The sequence below is a fragment of the Phaethon aethereus genome (assembly GCF_964289735.1).
Source record: "Phaethon aethereus genome assembly, chromosome: 3".
Lineage (NCBI taxonomy): Eukaryota > Metazoa > Chordata > Aves > Phaethontiformes > Phaethontidae > Phaethon > Phaethon aethereus.
This window is the reverse complement of record NC_138576.1, coordinates 115,494,177-115,513,050: the sequence shown is the minus strand read 5'-3', so window position 1 is coordinate 115,513,050 and position 18,874 is coordinate 115,494,177. Positions and strand designations below refer to the sequence as shown.

The 18,874-nt window shown below is 45.4% G+C and overlaps 1 protein-coding gene across 1 annotated transcript in view; it reads right to left on the bottom strand.

Annotated features, from left to right (window-relative positions):
• Positions 1-4,639: 4,639 nt before the first annotated feature.
• Positions 4,640-18,874, bottom strand: part of SYNDIG1 (synapse differentiation inducing 1) — a gene marked incomplete at its 5' end in the record, with an annotated part of 76,663 nt that continues 62,428 nt past the window's right edge. The window contains one exon of the mRNA XM_081997150.1: positions 4,640-5,549. Coding sequence (XP_081853276.1) covers positions 5,391-5,549 — 159 coding nt within the window. The 3' untranslated portion in view covers positions 4,640-5,390. The remainder of the gene's footprint in view (positions 5,550-18,874) is intronic.

Sequence of the window (18,874 nt, the reverse complement as noted above, 5' to 3'; positions counted from 1 at the left end):
TTGAAAAGCTGCTTCCTGACTTTGCCAGCCTAAGGTTTTCATCAACATCAAACAAAGTCATAGGCAGCCCAAGGCATCACTTTTACCTTTGGTTCTGGCTGTTCCTCTTGCTCTCAGATGAGAGCCCAAACCACGTTTCTCTCAGCTCTTTCTAGCTGGGCCCATCAGGATGGCAGGACTTTACACATCTCTCAGGTTGATGCAGAAAGAGGTCTTGGTATGTGGTAGAAAATTTATTTCCACAGCTGGCATCTTCCAGGAGTATCACTGCAGACGGTGAGATATATAGCACTCCCAAAATCAGGGTGAGCCTCTCTTTCTTCAGAAAGGCCACGTACACATGCAAACCTGAAAGCATTTGATATTCCTTGTATGTGTGTGAATGTGCAGTAACTTCTTGTGAAACCATACGTCTTTGCAAGGTCACCTCAGTCACCAGCTCTGCTCCTCCAGCTCTGTCAAGCCCCTCTCTGCCAGGATGGCTCCACTGGTGTGCTGGCCTGAGGCTGCTGGCCCAGGACACACCACAAACCTGCAAGAAAGTTTGTTTCAGGTGCACAGGTAAAGCAAAGATAGATCCTAAAGTCTGTCTCTGCAACAGGTTGCTTCAGTGTCTCAGGTGGGTGGTAGTTTATAGCTGCCTCCTCAGTCCAGTGCGGTGAGATGATGTGGACATTGTTCTGAGAACCAGCGTTTAGAAAGGCAGCAGTTGAAATGCTGTATCAGCTCCTCATAGCCCACTGCAGGCTGAGCAGAAGATACTCTTGCAGGAAAAGAATTCTCCAAGGCAAATGTATCCTCCTGCAAGCTGTGAGATAGCAATAGTGCACCCCATGTGGTCCTTCTCAGATGGTCCTTCTTGTTTTTCCACCAGTTGCCCCTGCTCAGAGGTGGTTCCTCTGCTTTAGTCACATCATAGCATGTGGCAATGCCAAAGCCTGAGCTGAGGAACCCCCAAGTCAAATGCTACCTCTGCAGCTTTTCCTTCAAATTTCTCCTTCCTTCATCAGAACCTTCCTGACACTGAGGAGTGAACCCGACCCACCCAGCTTCAGAGGTCCTTGCTCAGCAGAAGTTCAGACTGTAGCACTGGTGTTGGTGGCACTTTCTAGTCTTCATGACATAGATTTTTCTTTAGAGGATTATATCTGTTCTGCCAACCAGAGATGCTGCAGTGAGCCATGCCAACATACCTTAGGAAGAGACAGGTCTCTCTTCAGTTCCTGGCTGACCCACAGCCCTGGGTAAATACCCATGCTGCAGATATTCAGCAAAGTGGACCTGTACTAAGGTATGAAAGCTATCAACGGGACCTTTATCCCCACTTTGGGCTGCAGTGAGGCCCAGGTCTACCTCCCCAGGACACAAGCCCCCGTTAGGTCCCCTGTTCACTCCCCTGGCCTGGCATGCCACGGGCCAGCCCTGTGTTTCATGGTGGGTTGCTCCAGCATGTGCAGCCCAGAGACACATCCTCAACTTTCAGCCAGGTGATGCTCCCAGGGGTGCTCTAGCTAGGCAGGTCTTTCCCACAGTGCTGCTCCTGTTTACTGACCCTTGAGGGTTCCTGGAGACATGCAAGCCTCCACTCCCCAGTTTGGGATGCTATTTTTAAGGCTAGGTGCAAGGTCCTCTATGGTGTTTTTAAGGCTGCACATCTGGCAAAGTTTCTTCTAGCTCCAGAGCTTTTGCCTCTCACATCAATATTCAGCCTCCACAACCATCATCAAAAATCATAAAGCAGACCCCTCAACCACAAGATCGGTTTAAAAATGAAATTATTATTATTGTTGGGCATGTATGTAATTACCTTAGAGTATCTGTATTTACTTTCTAATTTTTTGAACTCCAGGTTAAATTCAAATCAGGGCTAGTTAGTTCCATTCTTTTTAAAGGAAAAATCTGAGCTTCTTCTTCAATACCATGTGCTCCAAAGTTCAGGCTTTGACAGAAAGAGCTAATTCCCCACAAATCACCCTGACATAAGGGAAGAGCATGTTACACACGGCAGTCCACTTCCTCAGCTGCATGGTTCTGTGGACTGATCTGTGTCAAGGGCAAAGCACAGGAGCCTGTGGTGAAAGCCAAGTCCTAACTGAAATGTGTTACCTTACCCAAATTCAAGCTTCAACCTGCGTATGTGCTCACAGGTCTCACTGCACAGCTCACACGCTGCAGCATTTAGGGCCTTCACACAGGGGCAATGTGGTGTCCTCAGGGTGCTAGCTTGAATTCCGATCATCATTCTCTTTTCTGGTGATGAACCACACCCAAACACACATAAATCTGAGTTATTTAGCAAATGAATTAGTTGTTGATGTGTGGTGTTCAGCTTTGGGGTCTTGGGTGGGGCTTATATGGCCCCCCAAAACTCCCAAGGTGGCAATAGATAATAGGAGCCCATGCTCTCCAGCCTGGGTATCACCCGTGGGCTGAGTGAGACAAGAGCTCTGCTGGCAAAGCATTGGGGCTTTTGTTGTGAGTTGGTCCCTTCCATTGGCATGTAGCTCCCAAGGACCTCTAGCCATGCACATCACCTACCCAGCTGACTAGCACAGGAGTCACCATGTGGAAGGGCTGCGTCTCTGCCCCATAACAGTGCAAGACCTTGCATGAGGCAGAGGGAGATACCCACACCTGGATGCACAGGACCTTCAGCTCTGCTGAAGCTCTCAGGACCCTGAAGAACTCCTGTGCTGTACCTCAGATGAGACAGTTGTGGCAGTCTAACAGTGCAGGGTGACGTGCCTTGTATTGCTGCACCTCCTTGTCCCTCCAGTCTTTGTGCTTATTTTAGATTAAAAACGAATGGGAAAAGTCTTATACGGAAACCTCTTCATTTAAGTTAAATAAACAATCAATCAGTATTTCCAGTCCTTGTCTTTGCTTGTTAGATAAGGGCTTTCCTAGCCTCAGACAAGGTTTTCTCTCAGACAAGGCATTACTACATTATGAACTGAAGCGAAATAAGATCTGGACTGAGATATATGTTTGACACAAGTCCAGGCTTAGCATACATAACCTTGCTGTCATCCACATTTAGCAATACTTCACTACACCCTTAAAAACAACGAGAAAAGAAATGTCCAGTTCCTCCTGAAAGGGAAGAATAGTTTGAAACAGGGCAGACGTGAACCAAAGCAGTCACAGCTACCTGATTTCCAGGGGCAAGTGAGACAAGGATTGCAACACACATCCCAGGTTGGTTTTTAAATCCATGACACACCGCTTTGGAGACCCTGCTGTAAGTACCATAGCTGGAAACCCTGTGCATCGTCCTGGAAGAATAAGGAGGCGGAAAATTTTGCCCTTGTCCCTCATTTACCCAAACCCAGATACTGCCCACTGCGGCAAATATAGAGTGGGGACTCTAGCTTGCCCACCCACTAGTGCCTTGCTACAAAGAGGAGGGGCATCCCTGGCAGTTGCTAGAAAAAAATGTTGAAGGGGAAGAACCTCAGAATTTACTTTACCTGAATAGGGCAACCTGGACAAAGATCTTCATTTACTGGGCCCCCAGCGTTAGTGGTGGCTGAGAACTGATGAAGATGACTACAAGTACATTGCTAGTCTCCAGGCTTAGTTTGAAGCCCCACAAATCAATGCAAAAGAATAATCGTCAGTGATTGCAATAGGCTTTTGAGTCCAGGTACAGTATGGAATGGTCTATACAGGTATTTCTTCGGGTAGCTGAACTCAGGGTACTGGGGCAATTTTCAGTAAGTCTAACGCTTCGCAGCCGTCCAAAGAAATTGTCACACGGAGCATCAGCAGCTGTATACCATGTGTTTTAATAAAATGTATAACTAGAAGTAAAATAGTTTTGGATGTGTTTGTCCTCCTCCCCCCTAAAATAAAAAACCTCAAGTTAAAATCAAAATAACGCCAACCCCAAAACAGAAGAAAAAAATTGTCCCAGAGCAAAGCTGACACACAATACAGAGGTGGAAAAAAGTTCTTTGATGACATTCTTGGGTAAAGAAATTATGTTTGTAAAACACAAGGCAGTGAATAATAAAATGCTTATTGTTTTGATCAGTTTTTCTCTCTGTGTGTATATATATATGTAGACACATATATATCTATGCTGACACACCCTTGGTGGGATGAAATGGTACATCTGTAAGACAAAAAAACAAAAGGGTGACTGTGGGGAAGGAGTAAAGAAGAAAATAAATGTATCATTTCAGTCAGTGAAGTAAGGACAATGCTCAATTCCCTTACAATGTACCATTGCGCTGATTATCGTGGGACATGCTTTGTCTCTCCATGGCTATGCTGTGTCCCTGGACCACGGATGAGCTGTGAGCTTGTAATCTGAGTGGTCTCCTTCACTGCTCTGTGTATGAGCAGTACCTCAGAAACGTATGAAGCATTCCTTCCCCTGGTTAATTCCCATGCTTTACCTTGATTTTTAATTTAAAATTGATTAGTATTTCAGTTTGCATTTTTCCCCCATGTTTCTTGCATTGACTGTTATGCAGGTCTCCACGATAAGGCGGAGCAACCCAGATGAGCAATATGCCACAGGAATGTGCCATTATCACAATGTGACTGGATGGAGGAATTAATTTTACAATGGATCCCATGCTACTTCAACCTCACACTCAGTCTGTGGGGCCAAGTCATGCAGTAACCTCAGCTGTTCTGCATTGGGTGGGCCTGTGGGTCACATCTTAATCCAAAAAAAAGGATAGGAAAGAAAAAATATTTTTAATTTCCTTTTCTCCTTCCATGGGAACCTACTCACACAAGAAGAGTAGGCAATACCATTCTACGCTGAGATCTCTGCTTCGCAATTTGGCAAATGAGTCCTGCATTCAAAAAAAAGAAAACATATCCTTCCTCCTGATATTATATTGCTCTTTAAGAAAACCAGCTACTGTCCATGCTTTCCCAGATCTCAGTGCCGTGCTTAGCAAGCAAACTAAGCACAAGTTCATGCTGGCTGCAAAGTTCAGGTGACCAGGAAGGTATTAAGAGAACAGCTCAGTTGGCCAGCTTCTTGTAAACACCATATTGCAAAGAAGGCAAAGGCAAAACACCCCTCTCCACACCTCCCCCAACTGCCTTCCTTCTGGGTTTTTTTTCCTTTCTCTCTCTCTTTCTTTTCTTTTTATTTCTCTCTCACTCTTTCTCTCTTTTTTTCCTTCTTTCTTTTTTGTATGGGGGTTCATGAAGAGAAGCAAGACTTGTGCATCACAAATGATGGAACTGTCCCCACCCCAGCCAGCTTTCCACCCTACAATAATGCACAAGCCCATCTTATCCTGTACCTGCCCCCAGAAGGTGTTTGTTTGTCTCTTGATCTTTTTGGAAAATCATGCAGTCTGATCTGCTGGGGAGTTCTGCAGTGCAGGTGCTGGGTGGCTGGTTCTCCCCTTTCCTGAGGCTCATAAGTGATTGTTTTTGGACAGATAGGCAATAAGAGCCACAGCCACCCCAACGTAGATGCCAGTTCCGATTGTGATGGACAGGACAGCCAGGAAGAGTGCTCGCCGGGAGCTGGAGCTTGCATGGTGGAAGTCCCCCTTGGCTACTGCTTTGTTTGTCTGCAAGATATACAACAACAACAATGCAATATATTTATTTATTTCATGTGGAAATGAGGATGTGATGCTCATTTCTTTGCTGAAACATGATCCTGGGATATGACAGTAAACTGGTTGGAAATCAGATACTTTTTAGTTGAATTAGATTATTTGCACACAATTAGGATGACGATTAAACCAATAGCATGTCAAATGGTACTTTTAAGCGCCTTGAAGCTTAAACGTATCCTAGGATTTAATACTATGCATCACAATGACTTCTGAGATGGCTCAGCCTCCCCTGAGAACATGGACAGCTACAGACACAGCTACAGTCCTGCTTCTGTGAAGTGGATGTATTCCAGCCTGGCTGGGAAAGGTAATAAGGGAAAAGCCCTTTAAATGTGCGACTTGCACAAAGAAGTTCTTCCAAGTCAGGTGGAATGTTTGATCTGTTCTTACCTGGACAAAGACAAGAGGGGATGAATTTTCCCCTCCAGTGCAGTGCTTTTGAGCATACTAGGTGAAATGACTGGCCCAGGTTCACCACCACAGAGAGGCCAGACACCACCAGCTACCTTGTGTCCACCTCAGGCCTGAGCTTCAGTGCAGGACAATCACCTTAGAAATGAGAACTAGTAGACAGTCTTTCAGCCTTGATTCAGACAAACACTTAGGCATACTATTGAGGCAGTTCCTTTGATTATCAGAGGGATGACGAACATGTTTAGTGAGACCACTGGTGTTGGAGCCATGGTCTTCTCTCTTGGGGGTGGTGCATTCAGCTGGATGTGTGAGCTGGAGGAGGAGTTTCCATTTTGATGGTGTTAAAGTGGCTTTCATGTCTCTTGCTATGGTTCCCAGGAGCTCAGAAGACTAATCCAAAGCTCTGGTAATTCTATCACATCTTGTATGTAGTTTTGCATGCCCAAGCAGGTGCCTTGAATTCAGCCGTATCAGCTGGAGTTCCCAAAGTTATATGCAAGGCATTTAGGCTTGAGCACAACGAACCTCACAAAGTTACAGCTTGTTAGGACAGCTGTCAGTAATGAACACAGAAAGCAGAATCGCAGCTGAGTAGGGATTGTCTCCTGTGATGATCCCACAGTCACACTGACATCAACGAGATGGCCACTACAGAAAGCTACATCTGGAGTTTGAGAAGTATTCAAACATCAGTTCTTCTAACACACCTTCTAGGAACCTTCAAGCCCAGGAGCCAAAACAAAGCAAAAACCCTGCTCGAAACAGGCAAAGAAAAGCTAAAATTGGACAGGACTAATCCACCCATTGACAAGACCACCTAATACCATTTCAGTGGGTCTCAGTCTTGCAGCGTGATGAAAGTAGGACGTAATTTTTATAGACCATGATGTGATATCAGCAGGGTCACCTGGCAGCCAGAAACAGATCTGTCACTTACACAAAAGGTCCTGTAGAAGCATATGAGCTCCATAAGTTCTGAGTCAGTCTTTGTTCCCTCATTACAATGACTGAGGAATTTGTAATGCTTTAATGGTATTTCTCCACAAATGCTTGACTTGCTGGGGCATTTTCTGCTTCAGTGTCATCTATTGCTCTATTTTTGTCTTTTTTTACTATCTTGCTACTCAGAGCAATTTACAGCAGCCAAATGACAAGATTCCATGCTGAAAAAAAGTCTTCTGGCCTTTCTGTCAATTACTTTATTAGGACAACCATCTCTTCTCATTCATCAACTTAATTTTTAAGCATAATACTTTATAAATGTTTCAGGAAGAAACAATGTCAAACAATATATATTAAAAGAGAGAGAGACTAGGCTACAGGCAGGAGGAAAATGATCATTTCAAAACAGCAACATATAAACAACTCCCAGGTTTACATCTAGCGTCATGTCCTTTAGATGGGGAAGGCATCCTAATCACTTCACAAAGGATGTCTAGCCAGGCCTCTCAGCAGGGTGACCACAGATTTCATGAGCTTCTTGTCTGTGACCTGCAAATACTCAAAAGAAGAGCCCTTTCCAGAAAAATGCCAGGGGCTTTGGGGATCACAGAAATATTTCTTAGGGTCGCTTAAAAGTCTCGGCAAGGAAAGCAGATAGAAGGAGTTGGTCATTCAGCTCTCCTCAAAGTTTTTCTTTGCATCTGCTACCGATCACTGCATTAATAAAAGGCTTGAACGGAGAGGCTCCTATTTACAGAAGTTAGGTCAGATTTGTCAGACAAAGGTAAATGCACAGCACTGAAGCTACCTGAGCCTTTGTATAAACTGAGGTAAAGAGTTTCAACCCCCAAAACGGAGGGGAAATTCAAAAATGCATTTCAATTTGACATATCTGAAATGTCGTGTTATGTTATGGAAAATTCTGAAATACTTTGGGTTGACCTCTTTTAAATTAAACTTTGTACAGTTTCAAAACAGTATTTTTCACTTAAAAATAGATGGAAACTCAAAGGGAAAAGGAACCATTAACCAAAATGTCAAATAATCTGAAAACTTGACAGTGTGTCTTGATTGGATTCAATAAGAGGTCAGATTTACCCAAAATGATGTGTTGAGAGACCCAAAGGGATTCAGAAGCCTGATTTGTCAAGCACTAATAGCCTTTTTTCTGATAGGATCTTCAACCTAGCAACAAACCTGCTCACAAAGAACAGCTTTTTTTCTCGATGAGCTCTTTGATGACAGCCGTGACCTTTGTGAAAGGATTGTACCCATGGTGAAAATCCAGGTTCTCATTAAAATGTTCAGCCTATCCAAGACCAGATGTCATGTGTTAGTCACGTGTTGCCAGAGAGTTGCTGAATTTTGCAGCTCCTGTCATTATGATATAGCTTGATTTTGCTTGGGGAGCAGGCCTGCACTTTCACAGAAGTTCTAGTTTCCAACAAATTACCTAATCCGAGTGTGTTTTGTTTTCTTTTAACGTAATGCATATTTTGTGACTTAGCAAAATCAAATCCCTCCTATACCAAATGCTGAATGTAGAGTGCATCGGTAAGGGCACATGGGATGGACAATCTTATATTCCTCCTTTACTTCATTCAGAAAGGTTTCCATTGAGATGGAGAAATCATCAACACAGAAACCATCCTCCATCAGTGTAAGACTAGTCTGCAAGGATCTGCTCATCACTAAGAAAATTCTTTGTTGCTGTTCCCTAATTAGCAAAACTATCCCATTACTCCTCAATGTCACTATATGCAAATTTCAGCATTTCTACAGGTTTAAGCTAAACAGATCTGGAAAATAGTTACTATACAAAATGCAATTGAGGCCAATTTTAATAGGTTAGCATCTGACAACTAATAAGCAGTTTTTCTTGATTTTTTTTTTTTAAACAAGAATCAGATCTTTTGTATCTCTGTGCACTTTGAGGAAGTTCCTTGGTTTTGGTACCCATCCAACAGCTTATGATCCAGCCCATTTGATGCCTAACACAGAGGAGTGACATTCTGTGAGCTTCCATGCCAGGGATGCCTGTGCTCTAGCAAACTCCATGTTTGGAGAACAAGAAGTGTCTTGTGTAGATCAGAGAGTCCAGTCAGACCCAGTCTCACTGGCTTTTCCTTGATGTGGTAGAAAAGGTGGAAGCAACAGCCATTAAACCTAAAAAGAAACCAAGACATCTAAATGCAGACAGTGGTCAGGTGTTCACTTGTCTTCATAGTGTCTGTACCTTGGGTACTGTTAGCTGAAAGATAAAAGTTGCCTACTTAGAAGGACTGGCTACCTAAGCCCCCAGTCAAACACTACAGGCAGACAAGCAGACACAGTGATTCAAAAGAGGTACAAGTACAGAGAGCGGTATCTGTTGTGGACCCTTCTTGGTAATTGCTGCCAGCCACAAGACTGGGACCTCAGGCATCAAAACAAACTCATTCTTTCTTTTCAACGCATGGGTTTGGTTCAAATGCTAAATGTTTTCACAGTGCCACAGTGGTTAAAATTCCTCAGAAAATTAAAAAAAAAAAAAAATCAGTTTTAGCTAATTAAAAAAAAGTAATGCATTTCACAAAAAAATATTGAGTAAGGAAATACCCCACTAAATTTTGGTTAAAAATTAGGTCACACTTATGATGTGCTAGTCTGCAAACTAGTGCAAGGCAGGATGTGTTAGACTGATGCTGTCTCCACTTTCACTAAACAGCCCCATCCTGGACGCCCACAGTGCCTGTGATGGACATGTTCTGTGCAGCCCTGGGTGCCACAAGCACCCCAGCCTACGCAGAAGCCTTGCCTGAGATGACAAATCCCTGCATCCATCCAGGCGTTTCTGCTCAATTAGAGGTGGGGATGAGGTAACGTGCACCACCAGGGCCCTTGCCAAGTCCCTGGGGCTGATGTGCCAAATGGTACAAAGGCAGTGTTTGTCCAGCCATTCACACCCAGCCTGGAAATGGATTTCTGTGAGCTCAGAATCAGCTCTGGACCCACTAAAGCAATATTTGCTTTTGTTACTTCTTTGGCCTGAAAAGCAAAGCACTGGCTATGAGTATTACTGGGCTGAATACTTACCTGGTATGAACTAGCCCATCATGCTTGCCTCTTGGAGGGTAATGCAGCCAGGACTGGTGTAAGAATGAAGATCCAAATGCCCTACTCACAAAGGGGTTGGTTCACTACAGCCTCTTCAAGCTAAGTGCCTTAATTTAAGTAGTGAGGAATACAAACACCTATTCTAGTGGGCTTAAAAGTGGCTGCAGAAGTAAACACTTTTCCTAATCAAAATTATATTTTCTGTGGAGTTTTATGGTACTTCTATCCGTTCGCTTCCCTTCCCTGGCAAGACTGTGGCTGGAAGCCAGGTGATTGATGAACCAATTTAATACAGTCTTTGGGCAGCAGCGGGACCAGCAGGTTTGATAAACAGAGCAGAGGACAAGTGCAAGACATGGGATGAATTATGAGTGCGGGATAACTCATCGCATAGCACCAGGCAAGTTCCCTCACTGCACAGCCAGATGAGATACATCCCTTGCAAAGGGTTTGTATCCCCGGACCACCCTTGCCTCTTGGTTTTCCCTTGGTCTGTGTCCTCTCTGGCCCCAGATGTGACTATCAACTTGCCAGCTACTGGCACAGGTTGTGACGAAGGCTAGGTACTCCAAAGCTGAAAACAGGTGTTTGAGCAAATACCAGCCCCTCATCAATCCTCTCTTTAGAGGCTTTGGAAGTAAGCCAGGAAAGTGAGGAGGGGCAGGGGAAAAAGGGGTAAAGAGATCTGGAAGGTTTATCATACTTTGTTTAACTAACAAAATGGATGCCTTGTTCTTTAGAAACACTTTCAAGGAACTTCCCTGGAGTTTCCACTTGAGCTTTTGGGAAACATATTCATCATATCTCTGGGCTGCATGTTTTATAGGCTGAGAGAAGATGAACACTGTACCTCCACAGCTGCAAGGCCAAAAAATTCTGCTGCATCCCACAGTGACTCATATATCATACTCACAAAATACCTTCTGGTACACTGTATCTGGAAACAAGATACACATTGATCACAATTATTAATCCTGCCTCATCTCTCTGGGGCTGGAGAGCAGGAATGGCTACACGCAGGAGGACGAGAGGGTATCCTGACCCCTTTGGTAAGGCGATGGGAGGATTTCTTTTCACTTCATGGGAAGAAATGCCCAGCAGGGAGCAGGGATGCACAGGCTCCATGACGCCACTGGCCAGACCCCAAGTCTTACTTCTTCAAGTAAGTATGCATCAAAAAAGGCATGCAAAAAAATGCCACAGAATGAGGAGCAACTCACACAGAAAACGCTTCTGCTCCCATATCTTTTCCTGTCTTTCTTCTAGTCAAAAGCTCTGGCTACTGTTTTTAACTTGCCCAACTGGTACTTCTGCTGATCTCAAATTTCTGGACAATACCTTCCACCTTCAGGCTTACACCACTTATTTTCACTGAGAGAGAGAAAAAGACTCCAGAGCCTTTGCTAAAGATACAGATGGGAAAAGGGCAAAGTCAGGATTTGCCTCTGAACCATGAACGACAGTGGGGAGGTGCCAGTGAGCAGGGGAAAACATGGGGCTGGCAGACACCCAGCCTAGGGTTTGGGACATGGCAGGAGAGTTTTCAGTCCTGAGGAGAGCATCAAAGGGACTATGGACTCCCATAAAACTGCTCCACAGGCAGAAATGGTGATATAAATAAATGACAAATGGTTCTTTGCTCTGTCAGCATTTGCAAATTCCATTGTGCCCATAGTGTAATAAAAACTTCAGCCTGTGGCAACTTGCCTTTCAGGTGGAGGTTTCCATCATTTCTGCTGGGAAGTTGGCCCAGGAATTGGACAGGAGTCTCAAGCAGACATTCCCTGTCTGGAACTTGCTGTGGAAACAGTGGGGAGCAGGCATGACCTGAAATGCAGGCACTCCTAAACAGACGCACAAACCTCCTAGGCTCAGTGCTGCACTTAATCTCTGCTGATACTTAAGTTTCTTTTCCTCTTCAAAGAAAGGCATCCAACCTAGTCTAAGCTAGCTTTCTGACTTCAGTGTCCAAAACTAATTGCTGGATCATCTTCAGGGAATTCCCATTCACACTCCAGTCTTGATAGGTAGAGACTAGATAACTTGCTTGGGATTGATGTCTTTCCTTCAATGAGGGACCAACCCCACCCTGAAATTTTGGAAGATAAAAAGCATTAAGATCTTGACCATGTCCTGCTCTCTCACTGTCTAGTAGCACAGAGATCGAGTTGGGATGGCTGATAAGGACCTTGAAACAGCAAATGCCTAGCTCACATGGAACTTCCCCCAGGGCAATGCTGATACTATGAGTACTTGGGTAGTACTGACAAAAGGACAATACAGGGATGTCACCTGAGTTTCATTTAACATGTGGAGAGGGGATAAACTGGCATATGCAGCTGCTGATGCTTCTTTGCTCGAGGCTTTGCCACATGTCCTAAGTGCGTTGCTGCACCTCAGAATGACAAAACAAAATGCAGTGTGAAAGCTTACCCCTGAAGGATTTCTTTCAACAAGGAATCCCCACTCTAGTAAATAGGCTTGTGCCCTCAGTGGCCAGAGCACAGCAGTCTGCAATGTGACCGCACTGTAGCGGACACTTGCTGCTTGCCATCAGCAGCCCCTTTGACCTGCCTCACCCCTTACTTACCATGACTGTTCAGCAAGGCAATGAAAAAAACAACAGGCTCGTCACAGTGGAGGCAGGAACAGCCACCTCTCTGTGGACAGTGAAAAGGACAGCTGGTGGCCATCCTGTGTCTGAAGCAGCCTCTTGTATTGCACTTCAAGGACAAGTGTAGTTTAACCAAATGTTACTCAAGCAAGCCCTTCAAGTGGCATTTCCTTCCTTATGAGCATCACCTTCTTTGCCCTGCAACAGCATAGGAACTTCCAGCCTGGCCAAAATCCTACTAAGCTTCTGAATGGTGATGGGGCAGATGAAAAGGAAAAAGAAAGCATACCCCCCTTGATGAGCAAGACTGGAAAACTGGTAACCAGGGACAAGGAGAAGGCTGAGGTACTCAACGACTTCTTTGCCTCAGTCTTCACTGGTAATCTCTCCTCCCACACCTCTCCAGTGGATGGACTGCAAAATGAGGACTGGAGGAGCAAAGTTCTTCCCACTGTAAAAGACAATCAGGTTCATGACCACCTGAGGAACCTAAACATACATAAGTCTATGGGACCTGATGAGATGCATCTGAGAGTCCTGAGGGAATTGGCTGATGCAGTTGCCAAGCCACTCTCCATGATATTTGAAAAGTCCTGGCAGTCAGGTGAAGTCCCAGGTGACTGGAAAAAGGGAAATATTGCACCCATGTTTAAAAAAGGGTAGAAAGGAGGACCCTGGGAACTACCAGCCTGTCAGCCTCACCTCTGTGCCTGGGAAGATCATGGAACAGACCCTCCTAGGAGCTACGCAAAGGCACATGGAGGACCGGGAGGTGACTCAAGACAGCCAGCACGGCTTCCCCAAGGGCAAGTCCTGCCTGACTGACCTAGTGGCTTTCTGTGATGGAGTGACTATGTCAGTGGACAAAGGAAGAGCTACAGATGTCATCTAGCTGGACTTCTGTAAGGTCTTTGACACAGTCCCCCACAACACTCTTCTCTTTAAATTGGAGAGATGTGGATTTGATGGGTGGACTGTTTGATGGATAAGGAATTGGTTGGATGGTCACATCCAGAGGATAGTGGTCAACGGCTCAAGATCAGTGATGAGTGGTGTCCCTCAGGGGTCCATACTGGGACCAGTACTCTTTACTATCTTCATCAATGACATAGTGGGATCGAGTGCACCCTCAGCAAGTTTGTAGACCAAGATGAGGGATGCAGTTGACACACTTGAGGGACAGGATGCCATCCAGAGGGACTTGGACAAGCCCGAGAAGTGGGCCCATGTGAACCTCCTAAGGTTCAACAAGGCCAGGTGCACGGTCCTGCACCTGGGTCGGGACAACCTTCAGTATCAATACTGGCTGGTGGGTGAAGGGATCGAGAACAACCCTGCTGAGAAGGACTTGGGGGTACTGATGGATGAAAAGCTAGACATGAGCTGGCAATGTGTGCTTGCAGCCCAGAAGTCCAACTGTATCCTGGGCTGCATCAAAAGCAGCGTGGCCAGCAGGTTGAGGGAGGTGATTCTGCTCCTCTATTCTGCTCTGGTGAGACCCCACCTGGAGTCCCACATCCAGCTCTGGAGCCCTCAGCACCACAAAGATATGAACCTGTTGGAGCAAGTCCAGAGAACAGCCATAAAAATTATCAGAGGGATGGAACACCTCTCCTATGAGGACAGGCTGGGAGAGTTGGTCAGCTTGGAGAAGAGGAGGCTCCGGAGACACCGTATTGCAGCCTTCCAGTACTTAAAGGGGGCTTATAAGAAAGATGGGAACAAACATTTTAGCAGAGCCTCTTGCAATAGGACAAGGAGTAATGATTTTAAACTAAAGGAGGGTAGGTTTAGACTAGACATAAGGAAGACGTTTTTGGCAATGAGTGTGGTGAAACACTGGCACAGGTTACCCAGAGAGGTGGTAGATGCCCCATCCCTGGAAACATTCCAGGTCAGGTTGGACGGGGCTCTGAGCAACCTGATCTAGTTGAAGATGTCCCTGCTCATTGCAGGGGATTGGAGCAGATGACCTTTAAAGGTCCCTTCCAACCCAAACTATTCTATGATTCTATGATAAAACAAGTGGCCTCAGTAAAAGGATTTCTACTGCTACCAAATTAAATGATGCAGTGTTGGTGGAAGGAGATGTACTGGGAACAATATTTATTCCTGGAACCCATGAAAGGCTCAGGAAAAGAGAGTGTGAATGGGAGAAGAGGGTGTAAATGGAGACCAGCATGAGTCTGCCTCTTCTGCATGATCCATTTTCATAACATCTGGGCTTGAGCCATCAGATCACTTTGATATCAATGTTTTCTGCTGGAATTTGAAAATATGACGTAGGTGAGGATGTGATTCAGCTACCGGCTGGTGCTGCCTGTGGCATTTGATTGTGTATTCAAGTGCAGATAAAACTATAAATGTCCGAGTGAGATTTCGGCACTTGAAAAAACAAGAGCATAATAATGAGAACAGCAGGCGTAAAAGGCCTGAATGAGCAGAATGCAGAGAGATGTTTTTAGACAAGCTCCACAGCAACAGTAGTTTATTTGATTGCACTTGAGAGAATGAGACCTCAGCCTGCAATACAAGGGCAATCCTGTTTTTCTGCCACATACAGGAATTTGGATATGGTAAAGAAGATGATTTCCCTCCTCTGCTTTGCTTCTAGCCCTTAAGCAGATGTTGCCATTTTGTGATGAAAGAGAAGAAAATTTGGGAAAGGGGACATGTGGTGAAGCCTAGTTTACACACACACAAACATGTGCCCACACAAACTTATACACAGCTGACGTGGGCTTGTGTCCACATACATAGACATATACATGATCTTCCTAGAGGTTGGATGCAGCTACCTAGGTTTATCAACCAATTATTAGTGACTAATTCAGTCCCAAGGGCCTCCTTTATTTTTCCCGTTTAAATGGCTGTTTGTTTCTTCTTTGTTTGAAGACACAGAGTTTAAAATGTAAGCATTACTCAGGAATGGAAATCTGGAAGAGATTCTTAGTTTTCAGATTCCATTTTGTGAGTGGCAAGAAGCTGCCCTCAGCTCATGGGACGTCACAAGGTATATTTTGCCTGTAGTGCCCCTACCCCTTGTCACAGGATCTGGATTGGGACTGATTGGACAGTGCCATGGATGATTCTGCATTTCAGGACTCTCAGAGTCTCCTGGTACTGCATCTGGTGTGTAGTCAGCAACAGAGGTCACCAAGAGGTTGTGGAGTCTCAGTTCTTGGGCATACTCAAAACCGCACTGGAAACGGTGTCTCGGTTTAGCCCACCTCCAGATTAAATGCAAGCACTTGCTCTATCCCCCAAAAAGGGAGAAAGGGAAATTGGGGGAAAAAGGAAACTCGTGGATTCAAATGCGTTGAAATAGAAACAGATTTAACAAAACAATAGAACTAATATCAGTACTAAAGCGATATAAAGTACAGAGCTATCCTCAGCCCGCGGGGTGGTGGCGAGCCGAGCGCTCCCCACAGCGAGGGCTGGTCGGCGGACGCTGCGAGCAGCGCGGCTCCGGCACAGGGAGAGCCGGCCTCGGGAGCAGAGCGACGGGCAAGACCCTCCGGGGATGGCAGCCACTGAGCGGGGGAGAGAGCCCTTCCCAGCAGACTCCCCGGTTTATGGTGTGGAATCCTCCTGTTGGCCAGCCTGGGTCAGCTGCCTTGGCCGCCATCCCTCCCAGCTTTAGCACCCGGCTACCTCAGACTGCTAGAGGCCTTGGTCACTATGGACACCCGCATATCATGGCTGGCCATGAACTAAAGCAAAGTGTCTTATCAACTTTGTTCTCATGGTAACGGGTGCTACAGTCCTCTCAGAAATGCAGCTTTCCTGAACAGAAGACTGATTTTATGATTCTATCCCAGCAAAGCCAGGACACATGGTTCTGAGCAACCTGCTCTACCTGACCCTGTTTGAGCAGGGAAGATGGTCTAGATGATCTCCAGAGGTCACTTCTAACCTCAACCATTCTGTGATTCTGTGAAGACTTGGCAGTTGTACAAAGGTGCGCAAGGTGTTATTCAACCGTCAATTTCCTTATACACAAATATGCCTGGAGAGGTTCCTCTCCCTGTTTCACAGAAAAAAGCAGGGCTTTTAAAGCCCTGTGATGACTTGCTTAGGACTCTGCTGAAGGACCTGCTGGAGGTAGGTTCCTGAATTTGGAAAAAGCTGCAATCATAGATTTCTACCTCTATCTTGTTATACAAGGTTGGTGTACAGAGTGGATTCCCTCTGTCCACATCCAACGCTACTGCCCCATGACCCTCCAACTCCGTTTGTATCAAGGTGCAGTGCGTGGTCCCAGCCTGGGCCAGTTATGGATCTCAGACCTCACTGCTGGGACCTTTTCTGTCCATGAGGATGGCTACGTGGCCCCACACCAAGCCATCTGGATATGTGTCTCATGTGGAGCTCCAAGGTGGGGGCTCATAATTTTGGCTCAATTTGCAGTATCCTTCCAAGTCAAAATGTCCACAATATTAAGCCAGTGGGACATTGTGAGGCACCAGCTCTGTGTCATTTGTTGTGATCTGTCTTTGTTTTGCTCTGGTTCCTTCTGTCTACCTCTGGTCCTGTTCCTCATTTGTGATGTGAGGAAGACCATGTTGGTGAGTATTTTACATTCACTGTAGTGGCCCTGGTCTTTCTTCCCTCCAACACAAGTCACACAGCAGAGGAAAGAGTAGAAGATGCTGCCCAGTGCTGTCAGCCCTGGATCCCCACCTCCCACCCTGGGAACAGACAAGAAAGGGGTGGTGGAACAGGGATGTGATGGGGGTTTCTGCCTTAGGCACCCTGAGCCATCTTTTGGGGAGGACAAGAACGGGGAAAGAGAGTCAGAGGCACTGCAGGTTTGAAAGTGTCTCTGGGGTGGTTTCTTCTCCTGACAGGAAGACATTTGATCAAAGAATGAGTTCATCCAGTTCTGAACTCTCAGTTTTCTCACCTGCAGGTGCTCCTATCTAATCTGAAACTAAATCTCTGTGTTTTAAGTGAATTATACAGTCTCCTATCTAATGACTTTTTGAGGTAAGATTAAGAACTCTTCAGGTAAGATTCACCCTTGTTTGTTGATATCAGTACCTTTCTTAGCTTTGTGTCACAATCACCCATGATTTCTCTACATGTAATCTGTATTACACTGGTTTTTATCTATTCCTAATTTCATGTGTTGAGCACCTTAAGAGTAGCTCGTTCTGATCAGTTGGCAGAGTCTGGTTTCCTTGTGACAAGTTTTTTTTTCCCAGGTTGGCTTCCCAGGACAGGGGATGGGTACCACCTGTTATATCGAAGTGTCTCCTGAGGATTGTTCCTTGGGGTACCATTTGCCAGGCCAGCCTGCAAACTCTGCAATTCCTCTGATCCCCACCGATGCTGTGGAGGCATATTTCTAGGCAGGACACCCAACCCAAGCTATTTCTGAGAAACATTTTGTCATTTGATATGTTAACTAGTAAGGTAAGAAGTTATCAGATACTGTGGACTCTGCAGCATCCGACAGTGAATGTGAGGTAACTTACTCCTCTTCCTTCAAGGAACAGGTTTACCTTGAATGAACTCAACTTTTTGACAGGGTACTTCAGGCACGTCCAGAGAGTCACCAGAGGTCAAGTGATGAAGACTACCTCTTTCATATGACAGGACCCTTTCTCCCCCTTCCATTCCTTCCACTTTCTCAAAGCCCACAAGAAACACAGTATCGGTAACAACATCCCCAAACTGTATTTTTTCTTACATCAGATCTTTGTTCTCTTTTTTAAACCTTAATGCTCCTTTATCCCCCTCCCTCAGACCAAATGCCCAACAACGTCATCTCAGTAGGGCTGCAGTTGACCTGTGGCAGCTGAGGATTTGCATCTCAGTAGGTAGACAGTGAGGATTCATGTCAAGGAGACTTGGAAATCTAGCCTTGCTTGTTGTTGGGGAGTGCTCAAGATAAGTGGAAACATAACATACTGCTGCACACAGCTTGGATCACTCGCTGGCATGAACCAATGTCTCTCCAATCTCTCCATTCTTCATAGCCAGCATGGCTTCACTAAGGGAAAATCGTGCCTGACAAATTTGGTGCCCTTCTACGACAGGGTTACAGTGTTGGTGGATAAGGGAAAAGTGACTTGTGCAAAGCATTTGACACTGTCCCGCAAGACATCCTTTTCTCTAAGTTGGAGTGACATGGATTTGATAGATAGACCACTTGGTGCATAAGGAAATGGCTGTATGGTCACACTCAGAGTTGCGGTCA